Genomic DNA, 25,446 nt, shown 5'->3' on the forward strand with positions numbered 1-25,446 from the left:
GTCAAATGGAAGTACCTCCTCGAGGTACTGGAGCGGTTTGGGCTGGGAGCAGGATTCACCTCCTGGGTGAAAATCCTGTACAACGCGAGCATTCGAACCAACACCGCCAGCTCTGAAGTGCCTCTGTGCAGCTGGAGGTAAAGGCAGGGATGCCCACTGTCCCCATAAGAACTAGGAGCAGGAGTAGGCCATCTGGCCCCTCGAGCCTGCTCCACCATTCAATGAGATCATGGCTGATCTTTTGTGGACTCAGCTCCACTTTCCGGCCCGAACACCATAACCCTTAATCCCTTTATTCTTCAAAAAACTATCTATCTTTATCTTAAAAACATTTAATGAAGGAGCCTCTACTGCTTCACTGGGCAAGGAATTCCATAGATTCACAACCCTTTGGGTGAAGAAGTTTCTCCTAAACTCAGTCCTAAATCTACTTCCCCTTATTTCGAGGCTATGCCCCCTAGTTCTGCTTTCACTCGCCAGTGGAAACAACCCCCCCCCCCCCCCCACCCCACATAGCCACCTGTTGTTCAGCTTTGCTCCCACTAAGCACTGACTTTTGTTCTCCTATTAACACATCTGCCATCTTACCTTTTTTCACTATTAGCACTCTTCAGTTCTTAAATGACACCATTAACACCCACTTTGTTTCATGTCCATGACCCTTTTGTCAATCTTTGTTCTGACCTAACCCTGTCCTTATTTTCCTGGACCACCTCCTCCAACATGTAACTAATTACATTTCTACCTCTCTCTCAGTTCTGGTGAAGGATGATATGACTCAAAACTTTTTAATTTGTTTAGGGGATGTGGACATCACTGGCTTAACCAGCTTGTCCATCTTTGGCTTGCTGCAATATTCCATTGATGCCCAATATAAAGTGGAAGAACTGCTCACCTGTTTCTCCACAGATGTTGCCAACCTGCTGAAATTCTCCAGCATTTTGTTTTATTTATTATTAATGTTCCAAAATGACTTTGATGTGATTTGTAATTGTTTGAGGATCTCACAGGTCTTGCTGTGGCAGGTAGTTAGTGAGAGGGGGTAAAGTATAAGATTCATGCTTCAGTGGCATAGAAATAAGATGTTTTATTCATTGTTCATTTTAAAACCTACCTGGAAAAACATTTATTGTAGTACTCAGGATACATAATTTATGTGATGCCGTGATGCAAGGTGGACAGTTACTATTTATCTACATAAAAAACATTTACTTGATGCTGTGTTTTCATGAATAGAATTTAGACGAACAGAGCCCAAAATGAGCTGCTAAAATGTTACTTACTTTTATCAGAATTAAAGATCATTAACCCATAAAGCTATTAGATAAACAGGAAATCCACAGAGAATGAGTACATAGACATTTAATTCGTGCTTTGAATGATTATTCCTTCAAGTGCTTCTGATAAAAATCTATGCAATAGTGAGAGATAAGTAGATAACAGTACATGGTTCAATTCACTCAAGCGTTCTTTTGAAACCAAATATAAAAAATAGGCATGAGGCAGGTTATTATAGTCAATATATTTCTTGATCAATAATTTTTTTTAAGTGTCAGGATATTTTAAACTGTACCTTTATCTTTTGACTTCACAATAAGACAACAAATGATTACAGTGATAGGATGCAAGATTTCATCTTGTACTTCCTCTCTGAGATGAGCTTGCCATGGGTTGTGAGATTGTTGGAAACGATGCAAGCCGACCTTCCACATTATTCATGTGTTGCCAAACAGTAAAAGCAAGCTGTTTTTATATTTTAAGACACCTGCATATTAAGAGTCAAGGACACCAAGATGGGTTTCACCACAATATTAAAAAAGGTTGGCACTGACTGAGAAATTCAAAGGCCAGATATCAAGCTCCTGCATGTAAAAATAGCAATTTAGGGCTTCACGATGGCGCAGTGGTTAGCACTGCTGCCTCACGGCACCGAGGACCCGGGTTCAATCCCGGCCCCGGGACACAGTCCGTGTGGAGTTTGCATGTTCTCCCCGTGCCTGCGTGGGTTTCACCCCCACAACCCAAAGATGTGCAGGTTAGGTGGATTGGCCACGTTAAATTGGCCCTTAATTGGAAAAAAATTAATTAGGTACTTTAAATTTATATTTTAAAAAAAAATAGCAATTTAGATTATTCGGGCAAGTGATTAAAAAGAAATGCCCGGAAGTACCCGGAAACCTTAACTTGACAGCAATATTTCAGTGCTCAGGAAGGAAGTAAAACAGCATATGGTAATATTCAAAATTTTCTTGGTACATCGTGAGATATTGCACCATACCAAAGCAATTGCACACAAGTCCATAAGTAATTAGGAAGCAAAATGGAATGTTGGCCTTTATTGCAATGGGAGATGGAGTAGAAAAGCAGGCAAGTCTTGCTTCAACTGTTAGGGCATTGGTGAGACTGAATCTAGAGTACTGTGTACAGTTTGGCCTCCTTACTTATGAAGGGATACATTTACATTGGGCACAGTTCTGAAAATAATAATAATTGTCACAAGTAGGCTTATATTAACACAGCAATGACGTTACAGCAATTAAGTTACTGTAAAAAGCCCCTAGTCGCCACATTCCGGCTCCTGTTCGGGTACAGAGGGAGAATTCAGAATGTCCAATTCACCTAACAGCATGTCTTTGGGGACTTGTGGGAGGAAACCGGAGCACCCGGAGGAAACCCACAGAGACACAGGGAGAACGTGCAGACTCCGCACAGACAGTGACCCAAGCTGGGAATCGAACCTGGGACCCTGGTGCTGTGAAGCAACAGTGCTAACCGCTGTGCTACCGTGCCTCCCAATGAAGGTTCACTAGGCTAATTCCTGGGGTGAAAGGATTGTGTTATGAGGAAAGGTTGAGGAGGTTGTGCCTAGACAGGTACACTATCTCAAAACTAGCAACCAGATTTTGGATTGTGCATGTTTTCAGGTCGGGTGGTTTGGGCTGGCTCAAGGGTCACTCCGATCACAACGCTCGCAAGGCTGATGGCTAGTCAGCGTGCAACCACATGAATGCAGCATCTAGCCAACCAGCCAGTCGGTTATTTTACTCCTGTAACAATAAAAATTCATGCATGGCAGCTTAAAAAGTGTTCTAATTTTTGGACCTCACCAGTTTTAAGATAGCAAGGTTTGACTGTACCTGTACTCATCTGAATTTAGAAAAAGGTGATCTTATTGAAAGATTAGATTTTGAGGGAGCTTGACATGGTAGATGTTGACAAGTTGTTCTCCCTTTTGGGGAATCTAAAACTAGAGGACACCGTTTAAAAAGGGGTCACCCATTCAAGATAGAGATGAGAAGAAACTTCTGTTGAATTTTGGGGATTCTCTTCCTCAGAGAGTAGGGGAGGCTGAGTCATTGAATGTATTCAAAGCTGAGTTAGACAGATTTTTGATCACAAAGAAGTCAAGGGTTTTAGGGATCAGGCAGGAAAGCGGAGGCAAGGTCACAATCATATTAGCCACGATCTTATTGAATGGACGGGCTCGATGGGCTGAATGGCCTACTCCTGCTCCCATTCATGATCTTGACCTTTTATCCACACTGCTTTTTTGAGTTTGTGGCGTAACACTGCAAGACCACTTGCCTACTAATCTTCATTATAACACAACAATACCAACAAGAGCTTTTCATTCATTCACTTCCAGGCTACAATAAAACTACTAATTATAGAAAATTAAAACGTTGCTTATTCTTCTCCAATTCAGTGCCTGAACAGGTATAGTGATAAAAGGCTACCTTGAAACTCTGCCCATAATTCACAATTCTGATCCATTTGTAAGTGACAATCGTCAAAAGCACAACATTGTTTATTCTAGAACGACATCTGGTCATACGAGATTTGCACTCAAATTTCCTTGCAAGTGGTGCCATACACAGAAGTACCTCTACATCTGCCACATTCAACGTAGAATTTGAAAGGCAGGTGCTTTTAACTTCAATATCTTCCCAAAAACCCTGGTTTTAGAGAACAGTCTTGTTAGCTGAGCTGGTGTTTTTTTGGGGTAGACATTTCCTCTTTACAGAAGCCAATGAGCTTGTTTTGTATTTCAAGCATTCGGATATTGTTTGTTTTCAACAGTTGCAGTTTTAAAAGCAATGAATGGGATGATGATTGATGTTGTGTAAGAACTATAAATCAGAAAGAACTTGGACATTACTTCTATAGAATATTTGGCAGCGTTTTTTGTGTGATCCAAAAAGACTTTGTTAATTAGTGATAATTCAGGTTCACTGTTCAAGATATACAAGACAGCAGAATTATACTGCTAACTGTTAAGCATCAGTTACCTTCTGTGATCCTATTTCAAAGTACTTACAACATAGGGTTCCTTCAGTCATACTTTAAACCTTGACGAAGCGCAGAACATTCACCCTTCCACCACAGGTGTTGCCAAACTGGAACTTAATATTTTCCAAACAACCTGCTGTGGATTTCTTTCCTCTCCTACATCAGTGCACAACTGCCCCAACCCGCCACCCTGCCAACTGTGACTCTGCGGGGCGACATTAGCCTCTACTTATTATCTCCTTCAAATCGCTAAACTAAGACTAGCAATTCACCATGGGGCATATCTTATTACACTTACAATAATACTAGGTGTTCAGCATCACCATGCCACCTAGAGGGCATTTTATTACTAACAACAGTACAGAAACGATAAAAACCATTTTCAAAAAACATGTACAAATGTCTACAATGCACTTGAGGCATTATGTTTCTTGTTCTGATTGATCTTTACAGATACTTATTTATTAGAATATAAAGCCATATCATACCACTTTAAACTGAACAAATAGCACACTGAGTGAATACAGAAATAGTAAAACAGCCTTCATCCAATCAAATAATTGCACAACAATGTTAAAACAGTTGATATTATGAAACCATTTAGGAGCCAAAAGCATGTATGATACAAATAATCAGATGCCAAGAATGTGCGTGTTCATTGCAGTGTTATTGTTCTTAATACTGTTACAGGCATAAGATTGTAGACTTTTTAAAAAATATAAACGTGAAGTGCCTTGCACAAATGCTTCCAACTACATGCAACCACTGCACAGGTTGTGTTTAGAACATGAAAGGCTGTGGAAATGAGCTGAATTTAATATATCTGGAATTGGGAATAGCTTGCTGTCATTCCATCATGTGCTCAACCCAGTTCATTACATTCAGCAAAAAATTGTTATGAAGAATAAATAGAAAAACAGAAACGCCATATGCATTTGTTCGAATCAACATCCATTATAAGTGACCTAGACAATGGGAATTAAAAGGGAAACTGAAAATGTTATGATCAAAGAGATTATGCAAGTCACATTTTTGAAGTGGGCATATTATTAGAAAAACTAAAAGCAATTAATTTATCTCTGAAATATAACCTTTACTACAATCCCACTTAGTGGACATTCACTACACCTCATGTAACAAAGGCAAAATTTTGAGACAAGATGTAAAATTTACTTTGGTTATGAAAATTTTTCCTTCAGTTTTTTCTGAAAAAAAACGGGAAGGAGGGAGACTATTGCCAAAATCATGAGAACGAAGACAGAATTCCAGGAAACAGCCTCTCCTGCTGTGGTAAGTTGGTAAAGGGTTGTGCCGGCTTTAATAGCCACGAATGATGGCGGGGCTACACCTGAAGGGAAACAAAAAGGAGTTGTTCAAGATTTTCTTTAGAAGCAGAGAATATTCATGTCATTTGAACATTGCGTTAACATTTTAATGGTTTGGGTTATTTTGATTAACATGGATTCAATTCTCCCCAAGAGTACAGTAAGCATTACAAGTCAGAAGTCACCAAGGTCCCTGCTGAATTAGCAAATCTCAGGTAGGGCAGTGTTAAAGAGCACCAAGCAAATTCCGTATTTCTAAGACATGATGGTAGAAAACCTAATGTTCTTAATTTTTAACCAAATGCTAGAATGTGTGATAAACGTCTGGCACAGTGGCGCAGTGGTTAGCACTGCTGCCTCACGGCACCAAGGACCCAGGTTTGATTCCGTCCCCAGGTCACTGTCCATGTGGAGTTTGCACATTCTCCCCATGTATGCGTGGGTCCCACCCCCACAACCCAAAGATGTGCAGGGTAGGTAGATTGGCATGCTAAATTGACCCTTAATTGGGAAAAAAGAATTGGATACTCTAAATTTACTTTTAAAAATATATTTTTAAAAGTCTGGCATGGCCACAAGATATGGCTTAGTCCTTTGAAGTCCGCATTCAGCTTGTATTACATTGCCTTTGACACCAAAATTAACCTACTTGCCTTATTTCTGTTTGAGGATATACAATTTAAAAACATTTGCTTGGCTTTCGCCCTTCCATACGTTATCACTTCCTTCGAACTCGAGGAGTGGACATTGGCTTCCTGCAGATGTGTCAAAATTGGGTTCTCTTTGGCTTGTAAATCAGGAAAGTGACTCAGGTGCATCATTTTGTCGAGGGTCACAAGAGTAGAATTGCTTTCTTGCGCTAATTAATTCCTGGACCAACCCACCTTTGAATGGCTTCAGCAATATGACCACTGCACATACACAAACTACCAGCTCCACTTTCCTGTGTAAATACAGGCAAAAGAGACCCCATGCACTTTCAAATCGACCAACTCCAGAATCCTCAGTGTAAAAAGCATTCAGAGTGACATGCATTATTTAAAGTGAAGGGTAAAGCTGGGCAGAAGAACAGCATGACAGAACAACTCTTCCCACTTCTTTGCTGGCACCTTCTCCTCAAAGAATTGCTACAGCACAGGAGGCCATTTGGTCAGTCATGCCTGTGCTGGCTCTCCAGAAGAGGAATTTACCCAGTGCCACTCCCCTGCCTTCTCCATGCAGGCCTCCATATTCTAACTTTTCAGAAAATAATTCAATTCCCTTTTGAATGCCTCAATGAACCTGCTCCACCACACTCTCAGGCAGTGCATTCCAGATCTCAACCACTCACTGAGTGAAGTTATTTCTCTTCATGTTTCCAGTGCTTCTTTTGCCATTACATGTGTCCTCTTGGTTCTTCCACCAATGGGAATAGTTTTTCCCTGTCTACTCTGTTCAGACCTCTCACGATTTTGAATTACTGTGTCATGAGAATGTCGCTTTAAGAAATGTTTGGCTGCTCATGTTACTGCAGTGATGTCAGAGTGTGGGTGGAGCCGAGCTCTGGTTCTGCTTTTTAGTTTCACTTTGAGAAAAGCTTGGGTGTGTCTCTGTCTTTTTGGTTTCGTTTTTCAGTGTGTTGCAGCGGAAGTCAGAAAAAACAGCTCTACTGCTGTTCTCTCTGCCATGAAAGACTATCTCTGGATCCCATGGTGATTTAAAACTAAGAACTGCTTGCAGTAATTTCTTTAACCTAATGTGCTCCTGTTTAAAGGTTTGTTAAGTCTTTTGGGTGTAAAAGGACAGCATACAGGTTACTTAGTGTTGAGTATTCTTTTGGGGTTATCTTTGAATTAATGGTTGCTAAGATATTCACTGTTTGTTTTAAAAAGGTTAACTTGAGTTCATAGAATAAACATTGTTTTACTTTAAAAAAGAACTTTTCCATTTCTGAAGTACCACACCTGATAGAGTGAGCCTTGTGCTGCCCATACCACAATCTATTAAAAGTTGTGGGTCAGGTGAACTCCATGATACACTTTGGGATTCTCTAAACCCTGGCCCATAACAACTGTCAAATTTCCTACGCCAGCAACCTCACCGAAATTGCACATCTTTGGACTGTTGGGAGGAAACTGAAGCATCCGGAGGAAACCCACTCAGACACGGGAGAACATGCAAACTCCCCACAATCACCCAAGAATGGAATTGAACTCGGGTCCCTGGCGCTGTGAGGCAGCAGTGCTAACCACTGTGCCAGTGTGATTTTTAAATTTATTTATTTTACACACTCCATTATGCCTTCACATCTTTCCTAAAGTGTGACACCCAAAACTGGATGCAGTACTCCAGCGAAGCTGAAGCATGTTCTATATACGTTTAACATAACTTCCTTGCTTTTGTACTCTAAATCCCTACTAATAAAGCCTAAGACACTGTATGCTTTGTAAACCAGCCTGTCCTGTCTACATATACATCCAAGTCCTTCTGCTCATGCAACCCCTTTAGAATTGCAACCGTTATTTTATATAGTCTCGCCACTCTCTTCTTAATAAAATCAATCACTTCACATTTCACTGCATTGAATTTAATCTGCAACTTGTTGGTCCATTCCACTAACCTGCCTATGTCATTTTGAAAGTCTACACTGTCCTCCTCCTAGTTGACAATGCTCCACACTTGTCATTAAGTGTTGGATGATCCACAAACTTTGAAATTGTGCCCTATACACCAAGATCTAGCTCATTTAGTATACATCAGGAAGAGCAAAAGATCCTAACACCAAGCCCCGGGGAAATCCACGACAAACCTTTGTCCAGTCCGAAAAACACCCATGAACCACTACTCTCTGTTCCCTGTCACTTTGCCAATTTCATATCAAAGTTGGTAATGTCCCGTTTACTCCATGAGCTATAACTGCTCACAAGTCTGTTGTGCAGCACTTTATTAAATACATTTTGCAAGTCCATGTACGCCACATCAACAGCATTACCCTCATTAACCTTCTGGTTTCCTCATCAAAAAAGTCCAGCAAGGTAATTAAACATGATCCTCTCTTAACAAATCCACATTGCTGTTCCTTAATTAACCAGGATTTGCCAAAGTGAGTATTAAAATGTTGGACCATAACAGAAAATACTGGACAATCACAGCAGGTCTGATAGCGAATCTGGATGACTCTTTGTCAAAGCTTTTGTCATTAAAATGTAGGTATGATTGTATCAGAAGCTTCCCCACCAGCAAAGTTAAACTAACTGGCCTGTAGTTGCTTGGCTTATTTTTACACTCTTTGTTGAATATGGGTGTAAAATCTTCATTCTCTGTCCTCTGGCACCACCTCAGATTCTAAGGAAGACTGGAAAATTATCGCTACTGCCTCTGCAATTTCTGCTATCACATCCCTCAGTATCCTTGGATGCATCTTATCTGGTCCTGGTGCCCATCCAATACGGCCTCCTTATCAATTTTAAATCCTTCAAGTGTCTGAATGACCTCCTTTTCACCATGATCTGGGCCGCCTCATTCTTTAGTATTCATTTAACAACTCAGCTATGTCCCCTGCCTCCATGTGTAACTTGGTTCCCAATTCGACCCCTCTCCTCCTGTTACCACCTTATTACTATTTATATACATATTGAAGACTTTTGTATTCACTTGTGTTAGCTGCTTGTCTCTTTTCAAAATCTCTTAATGCTTCTCTTATTTGTTTTGCTCTTTCACCTCCCCTCTGAACCTTCTATACTCAGCTTGGTTCTTGGTTGTTTTGGCCACCTGACATGTCATCAATATACTTATCTTCATTGTAATCTCTATCTCTTTAATCATTCAGGGAGCTCTGGATGTCGACTCTATGTTTTCCCCTTTGTGGGAACATACCTCAGCTGTTCCGTCACCATTTTGGCTGCCAACCACTGATTCCAATTTATATGGCCCAGATCCATTTGTGCCCCACTGAATTGGCTTTCCCTTATTAGTTACTCTTAGTCTGGATTGTACATTGTCCTTTTCCATAGCCAACCTAAACCATACGACAGAATGATCACTGTGCCCCAAATGTTTCCCGCTTTACAGTTGATCCGCTTGGCCCAGCTCATTCCCAAGAACCAGGTATATCAGTGACCCATTGGACTGTAAACACTGTGGAAAACTTTCCTATAAACGCTCTAGGAACTCTTGCCCCTCTTTGCCCTTTACACCATGTACAACTATCCCAGTCTTTATTCAGTTCCCCATTTCAACTACTCCACAATTCTTGCACCTTACTGTAAATCCTTGCAAATTTGTTCCTCTACTTCTTTCCCACTTATTGATAGCTCAGAGACTGCCCAAGAAATGTAATTGAACCTTTTTCATTCCTTAGCTCTAACCAACTATATTCTAGTCGTTGACATCTTTTGGGACATGCTCGCTCTCCAGAACTGCAAAGTCCTCAAACAATACTCCTCCCCCTTTCTTCTTTCCTGAAAACCCTGAATCCAGGAATATTTAATACCCAGTCCTGCCCTCCTTTGAGCCAAGTATGTTAAAGCTACAATATCTTATTTCCAATCTGCACTTGTAACTCACAAATCTTACTTACGACGCTCTGTGCATGCCCCGAAACCCCAACTTAAGCTTTATTATTTTCTCCTTTATTATGAACCCACCTAATCACTTACAATTTTCTACTCTACTGTTACCTGTCTCTCCCAGTTTCTGTGCACCTTGGCATTCTTCTCTGATATTACCTCCTAACTTCCACATCCCTGCTGAGTTAGTTTAAACTCTCCCCAAAAGCACTAGTAAATCATACCGCAAGAAAATTAGTCCTGGCTCTTTTTAGGTGTAATCTATGTGGACTGTACAGGTTCCTCTCCCCCAGAGCCGGCCCCATTGTCCGAAGAATCCAAAGCCTGCATGTGCATGTTCCAATCTTTATTTCTGTAATGTTATAAAATGTACACAATAATGTTCCTTTCTAGTTTGTTTTGAGAATTCACTCTTGTGATTGGCTACTTAGCAACATCATTGTTGTTGGATGTCCCCTACAGTTGGTGCCAATATGAAATTAACATCGGAAAAGGTGAAATCCACGTGACAGAGATTGTTTCCTGCAAGACTGCTGACAAAAAAATCCGAGGCCGTTATATTTTATTCTCAATTTATTTTTAACTATATGAGAATGGTTGAGGATAAAAATTCACTAGCCTATCAATGTCACAGTTTGAGATGAACAAAAGTTTGCATTTATGAACAGGAAAAGAAATTAATAAAACAATATAGAGTTAATTTAACTGTGATATTTGTAGAATGTGTATTCATGTATATATTGCCATGATCTGTACACGGGAATGACATGTCAATAGCACAGGAGTTCTCACCATTTTGGCTACAGTCATGGCGCACAAGAGCTGCTGCAGATCTTATAGTAAGCTGCTTAAGTTGTAGTCCTTTGTCATCATTTGTACACAACCCAGCAAATTTACAACATTGGTTATTTGAACCCTGTTGAAAAAAATGAAATGAAAATCGCTTATTGTCACAAGTAGGCTTCAAATGAAGTTACTGTGAAAAGCCCCTAGTCGCCACATTCCGGCGCCTGTTCGGGGAGGCTGGTACGGGAATTGAACCGTGCTGCTGGCCTACCTTGGTCTGCTTTCAAAGCCAGCAATTTAGCCTTGTGCCCAGGTTCCACATTTTAGGTTTTGCTTTATTCTAATGTAGATCCAATCGACTGGAAGTTCTCATGCAGCTTTGAGAAGGACTCTGGCGCCAGACACAAAACCACCTCCATCATCCAATAAAACAAACAGCGGGTTTGTGGAGCCCATTCCAATAAAAGCCTCTTTGAAACTTTTTAAAAACATCTTGATCGTCGCATAGGAAAAAGTATCTTGGACAGTGTACACGATCCTCGTGAAAATATACCACACCATTGGCAGGCAATTACCATTTACAACAAGGGAGAATCTAACCATCACACCTTGGTGATCAACAGCAATACCATCGCTAAATCCCCCATCAACGTCCTGAGGAATTACCATTGACCAGAAATTTAACTAGACCAGTTAATGGAATTATATAAATACTCTTGACTCCTGAAAGGCAGTTCACCATCTACAAAGCACAAGTCACGAGTGTCATGGAATAAAGTCCCTGGACGAACGCAGCTCCAATAACAATCAAGACGCTCGACACCATTCAGGGCAAATTAGCCTGCTTGATTAGCACCCCATCCACCACCAATGAACAGTGGTGTACACCATCTACAAGATGCACTGCAGCAAAAACCAAAGCTCTTTCAACAGAACCTTCCAAACCTGTGACCTGTACCACTTAGAAGGACATGGGACACCACCACCTGCAGGTCCCCCTCCAAGCCACACACCAACCTGACTTGGAACTATATTTAAATCTTGGAACTCCCTTCCTAACAGCACTATAGCCTTTAATAAATGGATTGCAGTGGTTCAAGATGACAGCTCACCACCAGTTCTCAAAGGCTTTTATGGATGTGCAATAATTGTTGGCCTTGCCAGTAACAATCCCATCTCAAAAATGAATAAAACAAAAACAGATGAAGCATAAGAGTTGAGAGTCTCCAGCCACAGGAATTGGTCTTTCTCTATTCACTCCCATGTAAGCACGTCAGAACTTTAAAACACTCAATTAAATCACTTCTTGATCTTCTCTGCTCCAGGGTAAGTAGTCCCAATATCCAAAACCTCTCCAACTATAATTTCCCACCCCTAGTTTCATTATCATGGTGATTCTACACTGAAAAGTCACTATTGTCTTAATGTTCCTTCTATAAGGATATCCAAAGCTACACATAAAACAGTGGTCAGGTCAACGCACTATGTAAATTGATCACATGTTTAACCATGTACTCTATACCCCTATTTATTACACCAAATAATTTTCTCTATGTTGACATGCAACCTCAATCATGCTCAAGAATCTTCAAACCAAGCTACTGAGCAATCCATGCCAATGGAATTTCTGTTCAGTCAAAACAGAGTACACATTCTTTCACCTCGAGATATTGCACATACCTAGTCCAGAAAACTCTGGTGTAAACTGACGAATGCCAAGTCTCAGGGATCTCGCAGCTGTTCAGGGATGTTGCAGGTATTGAAGTTATATCATACGGACAAGGTTTTCATTGTTGTCCCAGCCAAGACCAGATAACTAGTTATGACACCAGCTACAGGTCTATCCATCCAAATTTTATAAGTGAATCAGGGCAGTGAGTTCATACTCAACGCAACCACTGGAAACACAGAACTGGCTGATGCTGGATGAAATTTTCCACTTCCACCAGCAGTGGGAATTATGGTTAGTGGGGACACAAGGGATTAGCATTAAAATGCCATCTCACTGCCATCCCCCTCCAAATTAAGTTCCCCGCCAGCTAGAATTTAGAATGTTCAGGTTACGATTGTTGATAAGTGGCGTTCACCTGGCGAACTCACCTCCTAAATGCTGTGACAAGGTCGGACAGGGGAGGTAGGCTTACCGGTTAGAATGGGGAAGAGTGTCTGGGGAAGTGGCAGTGTCTGGGAAGTGGAGTGGGGGAAAAGATGTGTGGTCGGGGACAGAAGAAGGTGATGTCGACAGTGAGGTAGGGTCCTGGGGGAAGGGGGGGGTGATGCTCCCATAAGGTGGGTCACAGAGGGGGACTAAACAGCTGGCTCGAACACAGTGTCAGAGGGAAAGCCAAGTGGAGGTGGATGGTGAAAGGGTCCACAGTAGGGTGGGGGAGGAAGAAATTCAAGAGTGACAGGGGAGGGAAATGACAATATTGCATGGGTTGATGGATAGGGGGGTTGGGGAAAGTTGGTGTGCGACATAGGGATGTGGTGGAGTATCTTTGATGGTGATGTACACTATACTTCCAAACAGATCTTGACCACACAATTAGTCAGTGAGATCAGGGTCAGCACATATAGCCAACTAAAGAAACACCCTAATCATAGAATTTACAGTGCAGAAGGAGGCCACACAGCCCATCGAGTCCACACCAGCCCGCGGAAAGAGCACCTCACCCAAGCCCCACCCACCCCTTTTTTGGACACTAAGGGCAATTTAGCATGGCCAATCCACCTAACCTGCACATCTTTGGACTATGGGAGGAAACCGGAGCACCCAGAGGAAACCCACGCAGATACAGGGAGAACGTGCAGACTCCACACAGGCTGTGACCCAAGCCGGGAATCGAACCTGGGACCCTGGAGCTGTGAAGCGACAGTGCTAAGCACTGTGCTACTGTGCCGCCTAATAATTGTGGCAACTGGATGTCAAATATGCTCACTTGTGTTCTCCCCTCTATTGTGAAGCTTGCATTGCAGCAGGTTTGTTCCCAACTCATGGGTCTCGTAACGTCAAGATCTCAGCCGTTCATTCTTTGCCATTTGCCATCGGTTTCAGTCAGAGCAGGGATGAAGGGAGGTGGACGGCAACAAACTGGGATGAAAGGAGGTGGACGACAATCAACTCGCGACTCCGAAACTCAGTCCACCCAGGCGAATGGTCATGGTCTGATAAGGGATCATATGGTTAGTTTTACTATGCTGCCATGGCAATGGTCTCTCTGGAGAGTTGAGGGCAGTGGCGACAAGTGAAAAAGTGTTCACTTGAGGCTTCTTGCACATGGCTCTCATACCCCTATCACAGACCAATAACTCCATATGCATTAATGTATGAATGGGAGAAATAACCATCTCTGGTTCTCCAGGATGTCCTTTGCCTGGAAGTGGTGGGATGGGGATGCCATGTCGAGTTGGGAGCCAGGTGAAGGGCTTAGCACTTGCCTGCTGGCTTTGTGATAGAGGGAAATCTGTAAAGGATGTGTTCATTAAATGTATCACTTCCATTCGTGCACACACCCATTGATGCGTCAATGATGCAGGCTGCAGGCAAACCTTACTTGATGATAGCTCTCATCCAGATGAGCAGGAGGGCTCAATCGCAAGTTGGCACAAGGCGAGGAAGAGGTAATGAGGCCTCTGCAAAAGGTGAAAAGGCTGACAAATATGGAATATGCAACAGTGCGTATTGACCCAACCATGGGTGTATCGCCAGTGGTGCTCTTATCTGTAGTGAGCAAAAGGCAATGCTGGAGGTGCCCTCGCATGTATGGAATGTGGTTGCTCACATCTGTCAGATTTTCTAGTATGAGGTGCGGGCTAAGTAGGAGTAGTGCAGAGCTCCTGGCCTACAGTGAGTGAGTACTTGTCCGGGTGCCCCTTAAATAGGGCACCAGGACGTTCGACCTCATGAAATAACAACAGTGAGATGTGCAACTTCCTGGCCATCTCCACCACGAGATTCGCTGAGCTCCTCATGAATGCATAATTCATTAGCTGAAAATCACACATGAGCAACCGCTCCACCACCTAGCAAGAATCATGCTGATTTTCCTGCCCATTGCTGCACTTATTCTCCAGAATGGAAAATTCTGCCCCGTCATGAAGAACTTGGTTTCAATCTTCCGTCATTACACGTCCCTTTTGGGCCATCTCAAATCGAAAGAAAGGTTACCTTTCCCAACCCCAACCTACCATGTGGAGAACAATCACTACTTTGTCATTAAAGAACTCAAAGTGCAAGTTTAAGCATTCAATTGAAAGAGAACGCATTAATACCAGAAATGTGCAGTAGATTGAGCAGCATAACTTAATAATTGCCCCCCAAAATAGATTGAGCACCCTTGCTTCGAAATCAAATCAATAGAATTAAAACAAAAAGACTCCCCATGAAAACACGCAGACTTACCTAAAAAGGTGCCAATGAAAAAGACACCCAGAGGTACGTTTATTACAGGACTGGTAATGTTAATGAACCAGTTCGGCAGGAAAGGAGTAATTCTCAAGAAAATTATATAATTTATAAGATGCTCCCTGTGCTTGTCAACCTGTAAGAAAACGTTCATAAAAACACATGCCAATTAGGCACAGTTTGAACAATTTGCAGTCCACTGCATTCAGACATGATTACTTCTCTTGCACTTCTTTCTTTAAAGATGAGCAAGTTTATAATAGACTTAAGTTATACAACATCACACACATAACAAAACATCACTGACCAGTGATGTTTTTTGTAGACTACATTCCCAATTCAACATTTGCTCATGTCTCGACAGATCACAGTTGAAATGGTGACCTCTCCTGATGACATCACTGGAAAATGCATGAAAGAATAACCAAATAATTTCACACATCCATTTTATTTCCATGAGGAAGTTTCCATATTATGTGCATTCCCCTTCACCTGCAATAGCCTGGGCATCAGTGGCCTTGGTAAGGCCGCACTTGGAATATTGCGCACAATTCTGGTCGCCACCCTACCAGAAGGATGTGGAGGCTTTGGAAAGGGTACAAAGGAGGTTTACCAGGATGTTGCCTAGTCTGGCGGGTGTTAGCTATGTGGAGAGACTGAATAGACTTGGACTGTTTTCATTAGAATGCCGGAAGTTGAGGGTGACCCAATAGAGGTCTACAAGATTATGAGGGGCATGAAGAGAGTGGATGGGCAGGCACTCTCTCCCAGGATGGAGAGGTCAGTCACCAGGGGGCATAGGTTTAAGATCCAGGGGCAAGGTTTAGAGGAGATGTGCGAGGAAGGTGTTTTACACAGAAGGTGGTGAGTGCCTGGAACGTGTTGCATAGAGAGGTTGTGGAAGCAGATACATTAATGGCGTTCATAAAGCATCTCGACAAAGACATGGATAGGATGGGTAGAGAGGGATACGACACAAGGAGGGTTTTGGTCAAGGGTGGTATCATGACCGGTACAGGCTTGGAGGGCCGAAGGGCCTGTTCCTGTGCTGTATTGTTCTTTGATCTTACTGCTCCTACATGCTGCTGCAGGGCAGGGCTGGAATGTTTCCTGCTCTCTTTCCTTCTAATCTTAAGAATGATATTTGACCTAAAGCTGACAGATAATTTTTTAATAGTATTTTTAAAAAATACTGTCTTTTGAAGTCATTTTCTTTTTAAACTGTCCCAATGACTGTTTCCAAGAGGATGGAAGGCCAGCCTATACCCGAGTTTCACTGGTGTCTCCCCCAATCTTCTAAGAGGTGGCCTGAGAGACCATTAGTCATGGCTCACATTTTAACCATCCCTTATTCTATCCTTGAGATGTTGTAATTTTTATTATACCTGGCTTGTACAGGCCGTTTAGATCAGATAGCAAATTTATCTCTGCCGTTCAATGTTAGATCTCCAACATTCAGCACCATCTACTACCCTAACTTGAGAGCATCCTATTACTTTGATAACTCTCCATTAAAGAAAAAGAAAAAGAAAATCATATAGGTACTGGTTGCAGTTTGCCTCAAACGGAGATCAAAGCAATAAATTCAGTTGTCCAACTAAAATTGACTCGGCATGAACATTCATAGAGTATATTCTTTCCAAATTTGAAGGATTTCCTGTCATTGGCTTTCTGGATCTTCAAAATACTGATTAAGATAGCATTAGTCAAATATATTAAACAGGAACAAATTTGTATTTCCAATCATCTCAGTTAAACTAAATAAAGATGCATTTTGGTATTGATACCTCATCACCATGAATAAATGCTGACATTAATTTTCCATTAGCTTTGCCTAGAATGGCAGACCTGAGATTGTCAGCAAAGTAAACAAGGCAATGCACACTAGCAGAAGTCAACAGATTAATGCTCATGGGAAACAACCATGAAACAAAAATAGAAAATGTAAAAAAAAACATGATAGGTCTGTTAGTATCTGTGGAGGGAGCAGACAAGTTTTCACTTTGGGTGTAGTCCCTTCGCAGAACTGAATTGATCTGCTATATTGACCTGTAACTTCCACTCTCATAAGACTTACCTTAGCTGGGATTCTGAAACCCCTGTCCCATCCAGCCTTCCTCACTCAGACCGAGTGAGACAAGAGCAGCAAAGCGTACCTCTGGCAGGAGCGCCGTGGAGTAGCTGGGGTGCAGAGAGGCAAGTCACTTCCCCTGTTTTATGGCAGCTGCCATAAAGGGGAGGTTTAAAGGGACAATTTAACAGGTCGGTCGGATCGCACTGGGGAATCTGATCTGATGGATCCTCGGTCAGGGTCTGGTGTGAGGCAGGGTCTGTTTTTTTTTTTTTTTTTTTTTATAAACATAGTCGCTCTGGAGTCAGAAGTTATTTTGTCCCCCTAACTCTTTCAGAGTAACCATCAGGGTAAAGCTGGCAGAACCATCCAAAGTTAGCGATTTAAAAGCGCTTCTGTTGGATGGTTCCCAGCCCAGTGCAAATGTCCAGAGGAAATTAGCACTTCTGGGCAATTGCCAGGTAAACCCTTACATGGAAACTTCCTGGAGGGATTCGCAGCCCATCATTGGGTTACCCCTAAATGCGACACTGGGGAACCTGGAAGTAACAGGCAATTATTTTGGACCTAATTCCACTCTCAATTTAGTTCATAGTTGGTTTACAATGTAATTTCTCCTGCCCCTTTTTCCTGAGTTCAAACCTGAAATGTAAGCTTGCGTGTTCTCGCCATCAATGCTGACTGACTGGTTGTGTGCTTCTAGTGTTTTGATTCTATTTCAGATTTTCGGTAACAGCAGTATTTTACTTTTTAAGGTTTTGGCTTGAGGGGATCAAGCAGCTTCTTAAAGGACAGTAATGTATTTCAATCGTTCTTCGGCCTGTACATCTATATATGTCAGTCAGTGGGAAATACAGCAGCCCAGATAAAGAGCCAAACAATAACTTTTGATACAGTTGTGCAAATCAAGTAGTTGAAGATCAGGTATATGCTAAACAACTTCCGGTTGCGGCTATGCAGAGCTAAGCCGCACGATTCGGCAGCTCCCGCGAACACGGACTTTCGGGCTCGATAGAAGAGCCCCAACGGAACTTTTTTTTAACAGCCAACCCGTGGGGAAGAGAGAAGAGAGGTCCCCTGCTAACTTGTATGGATCGGACCCGCAGCGAAACGGCCAAAAAAGTGGCATTGGAGCAGCGGGAGAAGAGAGGGAAAACAAGCAAAATGGCGGCGGCCGGGGACAAAGAGGAGATGCAGGAATTCATCAAGCGCTGCTTCGAGGAGCTGCGTAAGGAGATGGTGGCGCCTATGTTGGCAATAATTGAAGGACTTGGGGCAACCCAGGAAGCCCACGAGGTGAAGATCCAGGACAAAGTGAGTGAGAATGAGGACAAGGGCCTGGCGGTGAGAGTGGAGCGGCACGAGGCGCTACACAAGACGTGGGCGGGAAGACTCGAAGACCTGGAGAACAGGTCGAGGAGAAATAATCTGAGGATCCTGGGTCTCCCAGAAGGAGTGGAGGGGGCCGACGCCGCGGCATATGCGGGCACAATGATCGGGGCGCTGATGGTCACGGAGACCCCCCCCCCCCGAGGTTGCTGGAGCTGGAAGGGGCGCACCGGGTGCTGGCGAGGAAGCCCAAGGCAAATGAGCCACAAAGGGCGATGGTGGTGAGATTTCACCGGTTTACGGACAGAGAGAGGGTCCTGAAATGGGCCAAGAAGGAGCGGAGCAGCAAGTGGGACAGCGCAGAGATCAGAATATACCCGGACTGGAGCACGGAGTTCGCTAAGCGGAGAGTGGGTTTCAACCGGGCCAAAGCGGTGTTGCATCGGAAAGGGGTGAAATTTGGAATGTTGCAGCCAGCGCGACTGTGGGTTACACATAATGGCCAACACCACTACTTCGAAACTCCCGAAGAGGCGTGGACCTTTATACTAACTGAAAAGTTGGACTCTAATTGAGGGTTTGTGAGGGTGGGGGGTGTTTGAGGGTTGAAGAATGATGGTTGTTGTATATAGGGGATCAACCACGCGCAGGGAATGTTATATGGGCTGGGGGAGAGAGACAAGGCCGCGACAGGAGCTGCGCCAGAGGGGGCGGGGCAGGCTTTGGAAAGCGCGGGGTTCTTTTCCCGCGCGCGGGAAGAAAGGCGGGAAGGGGAACGAAGGAACGTATATTGATGGGGAGACTCCCACACGGGGGGGTCAAAGGGATGCGGGGGAAGCCGGGGTCAGCTGACTTACGGGAGTGATATGGGGGAGCAACAAAGCTAGACAGGGATCTAGCGGGGGGGGGGGGGGTCGCTGCTGCACTGGCCGAAAGGGAATGGGACACAGAAGAGGTGGTCGGGGCGGTGGTCCCCCGGCTGGGGGACTGGAGGGTGAGGGAGACGCGGACACGGGATTGGCCCAGAAAAGGAGATGGCTAGCCCCTCCAATCCGGCTGATAATGTGGAATGTGAGGGGCCTGAATGGGCCGGTGAAGAGGGCTCGAGTGTTCGCGCACTTGAAGGGACTGAAGGCAGACGTGGCTATGCTCCAAGAGACACACCTGAAGGTGGCGGACCAGGTTAGGTTAAGAAGGGGATGGGCAGGACAGGTATTTCACTCGGGACTGGACGCGAAAAATAGAGGGGTGGCAATTCTGGTGGGAAAGCATGTGGCATTTGAGGCCAAGACTATCGTAGTGGATAACGGAGGGAGATAATTGATGGTGAGTGGTAGGTTGCAAGGGACGTGGGTGGTGTTGGTAAATGTATACGCCCCGAACTGGGATGATGCTGGATTCATGAAGCGCATGTTGGGGCGCATTCCGGACCTGGAGGTAGGAGGACTGATAATGGGAGGGGACTTCAATACAGTGCTGGATCCAGCACTGGACCGCTCCAGATCAAGGACGGGAAAGAGGCCGGCAGCGGCCAAGGTGCTCAGGGGGTTTATGGATCAGATGGGGGGGGAGTGGACCCATGGAGGTTTGCAAGACCGCAGGCCAGGGAATTTTCTTTCTTTTCCCACGTGCACAAGGCCTACTCCCGGATAGATTTCTTTGTTCTGGGCAGGGCGCTCATCCCAAGGGTGGAGGGGACGGAGTATTCGTCCATAGCCGTTTCGGACCATGCCCCGCACTGGGTGGAAATGGGGCTGGGACAGGAGAGGGACCAACGCCTGCTGTGGCGGCTGGACGTGGGACTGCTGGCAGGTGAGATGGTATGTGGGAAGGTGAGGGGGTGTATCGAAAGGTACTTGGAGGCCAACGACAACGGGGAGGAGCGAGTGGGGATGGTATGGGAGGCGTTGAAGGCGGTGGTCAGGGGAGAGCTAATCTTCATCAGGGCTCACAGGGAGAAGACAGAGGGCATGGAAAGGGAGAGGTTAGTGAGGGAGATTTTGCGAGTGGACAGGAGATACACAGAGGCCCCGGAGGAAAGATTACTTGGGGAAAGGCGACGGCTCCAGACGGAGTTTGACCTGTTGACCACGGGGAAAGAGGGGATGAGACGATTCCTAGACCAACTGCGGTTCCCGAGGGTGGAGGAGCAAGAGGCGGCTGGTTTGGGGGCACCAATCGGGTTGGAGGAGCTGAATAAGGGTTTGGGAAGTGTGCAAGCGGGGAAGGCCGGACAGGTTCCCGGTGGAGTGCTATAGAAAGTATGAGGCAAGAGAGGAAGGGACCCTGCCCCCGACAATGTCGGAGGCGACAATTTCCTTGATTCTGAAGCGAGACAAGGACCCACTGCAATGTGGATCGTACAGGCCGATTTCGCTCCTCAATGTGGACGCTAAGTTATTGGCAAAAGTGCTGGCCACGAGGATTGAGGACTGTGTCCCGGGGGTGATTCATGAGGACCAGACGGGATTCGTAAAGGGCAGGCAATTAAATACTAATGTGCGGCGGCTCTTAAACGTGATAATGATGACATCGGAGGAGGGAGAGGCGGAGATAGTGTCAGCTATGGACGCGGAAAAGGCCTTTGACCGAGTAGAGTGGGAGTACCTCTGGGGGGTGTTGCGTAGGTTTGGGTTCGGGGGAGGGTTTATTAGCTGGGTTAAGCTCCTTTACAGCGCCCCGGTGGCGAGTTTGGTGACGAACCGGCGGAGGTCGGAGTACTTTCGGCTGTACCGAGGAACGAGGCAGGGGTGCCCCCTGTCCCCCCTGTTGTTTGCATTGGCGATTGAACCCTTGGCCATACCACTGAGGGAGTCTAATAAATGGAGGGGGGTGGTCCGCGGGGGAGAAGACCATCGGTTGTCGCTATACGCGGATGACCTGCTGCTGTACGTGGCGGACCCAATGGGGGGGATGGTGGAGGTCATGCAGACTCTGAGGGAGTTTGGGGAGTTCTCGGGCTATAAGCTCAATGTAGGGAAGAGTGAGCTTTTTGTATTACAGGCAGGGGACCAAGAAAGAGGGATAGGGGACCTACCGCTGAGGAGGGCGGTGGGGAGTTTTCGGTATCTGGGGATCCAGATAGCCAGGAGTTGGGGGGCCCTACACAAATTGAATCTTACGAGGTTGGTGGACCAAATGGAGGTGGACTTCAAAAGATGGGACATGTTGCCGCTCTCGTTGGCGGGTAGAGTGCAGTCGGTCAAAATGGTGGTCCTTCCGAGGTTTTGTTTGTGTTTCAGCGCCTTCCCATCGTGATCACCAAGGGCTTTTTCAAGAGAGTAGGTAGGAGTATTATGGGGTTTGTGTGGGCTAATAAGACCCCGAGGGTAAGGAGAGGGTTCCTGGAACGCAGTAGGGACCGAGGAGGGCTGGCGCTGCCAAACGTGGGGAGCTACTACTGGGCAGCAAATGTGGCGATGATCCGCAAGTGGGTTATGGAGGGAGAGGGGGCGGCATGGAAGAGGATGGAGATGGTGTCCTGTAAAGGAACGAGCTTGGGTGCGTTGGTGACGGCACCGCTGCCGTTCTCGCCATCAAAGTATACCACGAGCCCGGTGGTGGCGGCAACGTTAAGGATCTGGGGCCAGTGGAGACGGCACAGGGGTGCAGTGGGAGACTCGGTGTGGTCCCCGATCAGGGGTAACCACCGGTTTGTCCCGGGGAAGATGGATGGGGGGTTCCAGGGCTGGCATCGGGCGGGGATTAGAAGAATGGGGGACCTGTTCATTGACGGGACATTTGCGAGCCTAGGGGCACTGGAGGAGAAGTTTGAGCTACCCCCGGGAAATGCCTTTAGATATATGCAGGTGAGGGCTTTTGTGAGGCGACAGGTGAGGGAATTCCCGTTGCTCCCGGCACAAGAAATTCAAGACAGGGTGATCTCGGGTGTATGGGTCGGGGAGGGCAAGGTTTCGGCAATACACCAAGAGATGAAAGAAGAGGGGGAAGCCCTAGCAGAAGAGTTGAAGGGTAAATGGGAGGAGGAGCTGGGGGAGAAGATCGAGGAAGGTTTGTGGGCTGAGGCCCTGGGTAGGGTCAATTCCTCCTCATGTGCCAGGTTCAGCCTGATACAATTTAAGGTGGTTCACAGAGCGCACTTGACGGGGGCGAGGTTGAGTAGGTTCTTTGGGGTAGAGGACAGATGTGGAAGGTGTTCAGGGAGTCCGGCGAACCATGTTCACATGTTTTGGTCATGCCCTGCACTGGAGGGGTTCTGGAGAGGAGTGGCGGGAGCAATATCTCAGGTGGTGAAAGTCCGGGTCAAGCCAAGCTGGGGGCTAGCAACATTCAGAGTAGTGGATGAGCCGGGAGTGCAGGAGGCGAAAGAGGCCGGAATTCTGGCCTTTGCGTCCCTAGTAGCCCGGCGAAGGATCTTGCTATTGTGGAAGGAGGCAAAGCCCCCTAGCCTGGAGGCCTGGATAAACGACATGGCTGGGTTCATAAAGCTGGAGAGGATTAAGTTTGCCTTGAGAGGGTCTGCGCAGGGGTTCTACAGGCGGTGGCAACCGTTCCTAGACTACCGCGCGGAGCGTTAGAGGAAGGTCTGTCAGCAGCAGCAACCCGGGGGGGGGGGGGGGGGGAAGAGACGAGAGATTGTTTGAGGGGATGGAGGAGCAGGAGATAACATGGAGGGTGGGGGAAACTGGCACGTGCGGGCGAGGGCCAGTGTATAAAGCTATGTAAATATACCATTTTGCCATGTATATATCTTGCTCAGTGCGATTTTGTGTTATTTTGTTACCGGGGGGGGGGGGGGGGGTTATTGTTTGTAAGGGGAAAAAATTGTGTTGTTAAAAAACTTTAATAAATTTATATATATTTTTTTTTAAGTATATGCTAAACAAAATGCCCCACAACATAAATTACTGCAAACAGTATCTGGCATTACAAAATCACTAAAAATCACATGTCAGTTGCTACATTATTTAGCATTCCCCATCTAAATTACACATTGATTAACATCACTCAGTGGAATCCCTAAAGTATAAATCACTGAAAATGAGGAATGTTACCTGTTGTGACCATTTTGTTGCCCTGTCTGTCAAATATTTATAAACAACTGGTCGTCCAACTAAATAGAAAAGCATGTAGCAGAAGGAAGCTCCAACCCCAGAACACTGCAATGATTGGACAAAAACAGAATCACATTGAATTAATAATTTCAAAAACAGGTTACTTCACAAATGTGGTTACATTTCACTACTTACAACTCAAATGGTTGTCAACTTGCCTGCGCTACAGGAAGCATTTAGAAACACAGGAACAGAAGTAGGCCATTTTGTTCCTTGAAACGGTTTTGCAGGCTCCTGGGTAAGATATTCTCTTTCCTCCCCACTAGCACGAATCAAATCAACAATCCCAGAATAAATTTCTCGCTACTAATTAGTTACACAAAGTTTAGAAGAAGGCCATTCAGCCTGCTGCATCCATGCAAGAGAGCAAATACAAAAAAAAACCCACAGAAATTATACATCTTTCATAAAAGCAAATTTGAGAATAAACTGCTACCCTCAATCGTAATACGTGGATTAAAGGGGGACATACAAATACTCTTTTAGTGTTAAACAAACAATGCAACAGTAGGATGAGGTTATATATGGATGTAGCATTTTCAAGAATTCTAATCTTTTGATGGTTTGTGCTTGATTCTATTATTTACCAAATTACTACGCCTAAACTTGGTTTCATCAACAGTAATATTTCTAAATAGTCAAAATAAATTCTATCTGCAAATCTAAGCATAAAAAAACAAAATCATCTTCAACAGGTAGATTAAGGACAGCAATATTAACAAGGAATATCAGAAAGAAGAAATTTAGCAAGCAAAAAGAATTTCTCTTTTTTTTCCAACAAAATCTAATGGCTGACAAGCTGCTATTAATACATGGAATCCATATCAGCCCCATCAGTTTGTTAAGTGCACGTATTGCTGGCTACAGGTCAAATGTTAAATTGCCCAAGCCTACTTAAAAGCAGCTGCTGGGAAGCCATGTTTATAGGTCATGCAGACCAAGAAAGCCCCACATGGCTTTTGATCACACGTCTGTTCAGAGTTGGCTCTCAACCATGAAAATGGCCAGAGAATTACAATCGGCTTTGTAGCCCTGAAGAGGGGGGAAAAATGGGAAAATAATCAGGATTATTCTTAATTTGCTGTTGGAAAATGCAGAATAATTTGGAAAATGCATGAGTGAACTTTGCATAAGGAAACATTTGGGTTTAGCTACGATTTCACAGAGTGCAATTAAATCAAAGTTCATTTTTCATTTGGGAACAGAAACAATGACTACTTGGGGCAGTCTGCACTTTTGGAATCATACTCCATGAGTCACTCCCTTTACAACAGATGTTGGGGCACGAAAGAGAAGAAACATCACCCAGGATGACTTTCCTGTATCAACTAGAAGGGTGGTAATAGGAGTAGGGCCGATTAGCGACCAAACAGGAGATTTACACAGAGGCAGGAGGCATGACTGAGGGGTTAAATGAATACTTTGCATCCGGCTTCACCAAGGAAGCAGATGCTACTCGGGCCAGAAGAAACGCTGTCCACCTGGATCAAAATTGATACGGAGGTGGTATTGGATAGACTGTCGGTACTTAAAGCTGACAAGGCACTGGGACCGGATGAGATGCATCCAAGGATATTGAATGAAGCGAGAGTGGAAATTGCAGCGCCACTGACCATAA

The 25,446-nt window shown here is 44.7% G+C and overlaps 1 protein-coding gene across 2 annotated transcripts in view; it reads right to left on the reverse strand.

Moving 5' to 3' along the window:
* Nucleotides 1-1,346: 1,346 nt before the first annotated feature.
* Nucleotides 1,347-25,446, reverse strand: part of tmem41b (transmembrane protein 41B) — a 64,721-nt gene continuing 40,621 nt past the window's right edge. The window contains exons 5-8 of one of the 2 annotated variants that reach the window (XR_011933110.1): nt 23,769-23,873; nt 15,351-15,489; nt 10,955-11,078; nt 5,481-5,638 (exon numbers count right to left, since the gene is read on the reverse strand). Coding sequence is in view for 1 of the 2 variants with exons in the window: in XM_072466514.1 (XP_072322615.1) it covers nt 5,469-5,638; nt 15,351-15,489; nt 23,769-23,873 (414 nt within the window). In the remaining variant the exon portion in view is untranslated. Of the gene's footprint in view, nt 5,639-10,954; nt 11,079-15,350; nt 15,490-23,768; nt 23,874-25,446 lie in introns of both variants that reach the window. The other variant, XM_072466514.1, reaches the window with a different exon arrangement.

The sequence above is a fragment of the Scyliorhinus torazame genome, chromosome 10 (genome assembly GCF_047496885.1).
Source record: "Scyliorhinus torazame isolate Kashiwa2021f chromosome 10, sScyTor2.1, whole genome shotgun sequence".
Lineage (NCBI taxonomy): Eukaryota > Metazoa > Chordata > Chondrichthyes > Carcharhiniformes > Scyliorhinidae > Scyliorhinus > Scyliorhinus torazame.